At 36.3% G+C, this 5,885-nt stretch overlaps 1 protein-coding gene across 1 annotated transcript in view; it reads left to right on the top strand.

Moving 5' to 3' along the window:
• The window catches only part of Znf451 (zinc finger protein 451), an 87,165-nt gene that overhangs the window by 45,609 nt on the left and 35,671 nt on the right, over positions 1-5,885 (top strand). Inside the window, exon 6 of the mRNA XM_010617931.1 lies at positions 449-560. Within this exon, the coding sequence (XP_010616233.1) occupies positions 449-560 (112 nt within the window). The remainder of the gene's footprint in view (positions 1-448; positions 561-5,885) is intronic.

Genomic DNA, 5,885 nt, shown 5'->3' with positions numbered 1-5,885 from the left:
TTTTTTTTTTTTTTTTTTTAAACCGGGGATTGAAATTAGGACTTGCCAATTGTGAGGCAGACGTGAAGATGTTTTTTATTTTAACACAGGGTCTCTAAATTGCAAAGCTGCCCAGGCTGGGCTTGCCTCCCAAAGTACTGGGATTACAGACATGTGCCATACCCAACTGGAAATTCTGATTAATGTTTCTAATCAAATGTACATACTTTACATAGACACTATAGTTGGAGATAGATGTAGGTTGTAGCAAACTTTGAGCAAATAACATTGGGATCAGCATCTTAGAGCATGAACCTTTATTTTGATATGTGCATATCTTTGGTATAAGTTTCTAGATGTGGAGTTGTAGGATAATCAGTATTTTCTGATCATTGATGTGTCAGATTATTTTCCCTAAGGAAACTGTTTAAAAATCATAAGTCAATTGAATTTTTCTTAATATCTTTAGGAAAAAATCGATTTTCAGCATGCTCATGGGTTACAAGAATTGGAATTTATTCAAGGACATTCTGATACAGAAGCAGCAAGACTATGTGTGGACCAGTGGCTAAAAATGCCAGGTATTCTTTCGAGACTATATTAAAGTTACTAAGCTTTCTGAATGCCTTAAGGCAGAAATTATGTCCATTTTATTCAGTGTCTAATGAACATACAAGATGCAGAAATTCAGTTTTAATGATAATAGTATCACTTCATAATGGCCTACTTTGCCAGTTGATTTATTTCTCTGGTCCAAGTATATGTTTGGTATATACAAGGTGAGCCATCCTTGAGCTCAGCAGGTATTGCTCATTCATTCGTTCATTTAATGCATTTGTGGCAGGGCTTTATTTGGATGGGTTGCTGCTGGGTGGCTCTGATTTGAATTCAATTGTCAGCTGTTATATAGCTAACCTGTTTATACTCTTACTAATATCAAAAGATGCTAAAACAAAAGCAGTCATTATTATTTCACAGCCATATGATTATTACCACGTTCTTACTGGCTTGAAGCACTGGTGGTATACATGCACGACAGGCCCATCAGGCAGGTGGCTTGAGCCACTGGTGGTACAAATGGATCCGATCTCTTTTATCTGTCTTTTTACTATAAAATTAAATCAGAGTTACCCAGCAACAAAACAAGTTATGGCTCTGTCGTGAATATGTGATGTGACGCTCAGTGGTATATTTCTCTTTTTATTATCACTTTGTGGTTCTTCTCCCTGGTGGGATACATGATTGTTGTGTACATACATACACGCACATATAACCTATTTGTTTTTCAATTTTAGGAATATTTCAGTTCTGTAATTTTTTTCCATTAGAGTATCAAACACAGAAAAAGGATAATTTATCATATGAATCTGTAATTATACCCCAAAAAGTATAGAAAAAGTCAGATGAAGATGCATTAAAGTTATATGAATGTGATCTTATGTCCAGTACATTCAGTGTATGTAGTGCTGATTTAGATGTGAATGTAGAACATCAAGAGGAAGAACACAGCTGATAACAGAAAGAAACATGGTAAAACATGAGCATATGGAACAGTAAAATGCAGAACTTCTAATAAATACTAATTGCAGTGATCCTTTTGAGAGGTATAAATTATTTGTATCTGATAACATACTTGAAATGATGTGTGCCTTTAGTGCAGAAAGAAGAAAACATCAGAAATGCTGGGAATCTGTTACAATTAGTGAGATGAAAGTTTTTATAGGAACATTATTAATTATGAGGATAGTGCTATTACCAGATATTAGCTTGTATTGGCCTGAAAATAGTGTGTTCCGATGAATGTACAAAGTGTGCCCTGCATCGCTTCTCGGCCTTTTGGCTAAGATCAAGTGTAAAGAATGCCCTGCAACAAGATTGTTTTCTTGGCTATTTTGAATAGTTTACATTTCTCTGACAGTACCATGCACAGAACTGAGGCTCCCTTGAATAAATTTAGAAAAATCTTAGAACTTAGTAATAGTGTATTCAGGAAAGCAGTAAAACTTGGAAAAAATTTAGTGATAGAGAAAAGTATGATTTTTATGGTGAGGATATCTGCTTTTTTGCCAGTACATCAAAGGAAAACATCAGAAATACAGGATTAAATTATATAAATTATGTTTGCCTGATTGTTGTACCTATGATTTATGTGTTTATGCTAGAAAAAGTGGAAGCCCTTTGAGCATGAGCAGTCTTGCGATGTTTTGAAGTTGTCAGGCAGGTTATTGTTTAAACACTGCACATTATATGCAAATACTTATGAATATAACCCTAGTGCAAGAACTTTCACAATAAGAAAAATGTTTTTGTGGCACAGTACATCCAAATTGAACATTTTTACTAATGTGAGCGAAGACACAGCAGAAAATGTGATGAAATCATAAACTTTAAAAATGGTTCCAGTGTAAAATTTATTAAATGGACTGATAAAAGAACGATTTGTATGTTAATGACTTGTATAAACCATATAGGTATAGTGATGGAAGGAAAACCTAGAAACATAAAACCTGATCTTGTCTTTGATTATAGTAATGCAAAGAAAGGCATTGGTTTAGCAGGCCAGATGTTATCATATTATAGTGTCTTAAGGAAAACACTAAAATGGTATAAAAACTGTAATACAGCTAATTTGGGACGCAGTAGTTGTAAGTGCATTGTATATACCAGCAATGGATACACATAAGATTTCCTTGTTAAAATTTAGATAATTAGTCATTGATAAACTATTCTGTGAAGAATCTCTAGGTGCAAATTACTTTAAAAAAACATTCTATTATATAAATTTATTTAGGATTGTCAAGAAATACATGCAACACTGTAGAGACTGTAACTGAAAATTGTATCTGAAAAAACAAGTGCGACTGTGGCTGCAAAAAAAGCCAAACTCATGACATTTTGCCCACTCTGCACAAACCAGCCACTTCTATGTATGAAATATTTTAAAGAGATTCACAAAAATAAATCAATGTCTTTAATGAAGTAAATAAATTTTTTGGTTATTGTAGTAATTATAAAAACTGGTATACATACTGTTAATACAGTGGTACCTCGGTTCATGAACTGGCTTCTCTCCATGATTCTGGTCACAAACCAGACTGAATGAGAACAGGATCAAATTTGCCCATAAAGTCAACATTGAACTTAACCATTAAGTTTGATTTGGTTCAAGTCCAGGCTTAACTGCAGAGTGAGACCCTGTCTCAAAAATAAAAAGAAAGAAAAAGGCTCCTCTAAGGAAATTGAATTTTTTTAAATTGAGTGTGTTGGTACATTTTAGGTATACAGTACAGTTACATACATTATTGGGATCTTGTACCTGTACATGACAGGTCTTGGTTCTCATTTTTTTCCCCTTGTCCCTGCCTTCCCTTCCTCCCCTCCCCTCCCTGTTTACAAACACTTTATTGCCATTATTTCATTTTCTCATTTTTTTTTCTAGGAAATTGAATTTAAACACATCTGGAGGACTAATATTTAACCATTGGTGCAGTCTATGTAGATGTTTCATAAGGAGGCGTCCACCTGAGACTTGTCTGAAGCAGTGGGCCCCTTCTTCATTATTACCTCTTTGCATACCTAAACTTCCAAGAAGAGTTACTATGTGGAACTCTCCTCCAACTAGGAGGAAAACCACACTGTTATTACTTCCTTAGCTTTTCTTACAGAATACACACAGAGTTCTAAGTTGTGGTTTTAATCTACCAGGATTAATTGCAAAAAATCAACAGATATATCTATGCATGAGATTCAATTTTGTTGAACCCTAGGTATCTTGTCATTCTCAAGTTTTCCTGGAGCTTTGGCTTTGAATATAGTCAAAGCATATATTCTTATGAAAATTTTAATAATTTATATGTATTAGTATTTAATAGTTCATGCCTGATGGGGTAGATGTTTTGACACTTGGTCACCCCTTCAAAATTTACCCTCAATCTACTTGTGTTTAACAAACTACCAGTCCATCTACCCCACCCCAATTTTTAAAGAACTTTCTAGCCAGGTGTAGTGGTGCATGCCTATATTCCTAGCACTTGGGAGGCTAAAGGAGGAGGATCACTGTGAGTCCAAGGCCATCCTGGGCTATAGAATGAGTTCAGGGCCAGCCTGAACTATGTAAGGAGACCTTCTCAAATAAAGAAACAAATAACCACACACATGAACAAACCTTTTCTATGATTTTCTTCTTTGCCTGTGAGGCTACCATGTGGCCCCCAGATATACCTAGGAATTGCTGAGTCGAAATGGTTACATATCATCTCTAGTTATGAATTAAGTCAGTCGTGGTTTATTCCTCATTAGGTTAGTTGTTCAGCCTTTTTTGGACTTCAGAGTACTTTATTCATTCTTCTAATGAATGAATATGTTTGTCTGTTCCATCAGACCAGACAGGATGCTCTTGGAGGGCAGACACAAATATTAATTAATTCTTTATAGTATCTATTCATTAAAAAACAAAAACCAAACTACCATGCACTGAGATGCTTAGTACATGTTGGTTGAATATTACATTGAAATGGACTGTGAATGTTTGTGTAATAAACGTGGAAGCCTAGAATTTGTCTTCTGAATTTAACTTACTCAGTTAAGGAATTTTCTGGCTTTCCAGGCCTCCTTGACTGCTTAGAAAATATGGTGAATGACTTTGCCTCTGGGGCTGATTTTTTTACAAGTCCTTAATGTGCCTTCCTTTCCCCATGGAAGAAGTTAGAGACTGGCTTAGTGGTGTTTCTTTAGCTGCATCAGAACCATCTGGAAACTTTTCAGCACATGGTGCTCCAGAGAAGCTTGACCATCTGGTTCGGGGAGATTTCTGAGTGGATAGTAAAAAGAGCTAGAACCATAAACGTTTATCATCTCTAAGATTGCTTCTGAAAAATGTTTATCTCTTATGAGTCTTAAGATTTTTCAAGTCTCCCATATCAAGTGGCAGTTGGGTAAGTAATAGCCCCCTTCGGCCTGATCTCTGCCCTCCAGATTGTCAGAATATTTTAATGCATAATAATTTGAATTCTTGAGCTTGTGTTTATGTATTTCCCTAAGCAGACCAAGTAGGAATAATCGAATTTTTTGTTTGTTTGTTTGTTTTTTGTTTTGAGATAGGGTCTCACTATGTAGTTCAGGCTGGCCTTGGACTCACTGTGTAGCCCAAAGTGACCTCAAATTCATGGCGATCCTCCTTCCGCTGTCCCCTAAGTGCTGGAATTACAGACATGCACTACCATGCCTCACATTAAATGAGTTATTTAGCTGAGTCTAAATATTGCTTATAAGACTTGGTGTTTTGTCTGCCTTCAAGTCATTCCTGGCTTATAGATGACAGATGAAATTGAACCTGGAGTTAAATTCTGTAGTTTTATGTTTTTTCCCCCCTCTTTTCTTTTCTTAAATCAGGGTAGCTTTTTGCTTGGTTCCTAAAATAATGTAAAAAGTGAAGTTTGGGATCTATTTCTGCAACAACTGGCTGCGATACTATTGGACTTCATTTGGTATAGTGATGGTCTTCAGCTGTGCACAGTGGCACGTGTCTGATCCCTTTTCTTGGTGAGACTGATGCAGGAAGACAGCAAGCTAAGCAATTTATGACGTGACGAGACTGTGTCTTTAAAAAACTTTTTAATTTATTTTCGGTTTGGGGCTCGAACTCGGGACTTTGTGCTTGCAAGGCAGGTGGCGGAACCACTGAGTTAAATCCCCTGGCTCAGGCAGCTATTTAATATTTGAATTTGTTGTTGTTTTGGTACCGGGGATCAAACGCAGGACCTTGCACTTGTGAGGCAGGTATGGCACCACTGAGCTAAATTCTCAGCCCTAATATTTGAATTTTTACAGGGAAAAGGGGAAGGGACAAAATAGGTTCAGAGGAGAGAGAGAGAGAGAGAGAGAGAGAGAGAGAGAGAGAGGGAGGG

This window comes from Fukomys damarensis, unplaced genomic scaffold, assembly GCF_012274545.1.
Source record: "Fukomys damarensis isolate Sample0158 unplaced genomic scaffold, DMR_v1.0_HiC HiC_scaffold_27, whole genome shotgun sequence".
NCBI classification, from domain to species: Eukaryota; Metazoa; Chordata; class Mammalia; order Rodentia; family Bathyergidae; genus Fukomys; species Fukomys damarensis.
This window is presented reverse-complemented; position numbering and strand designations above follow the sequence as displayed.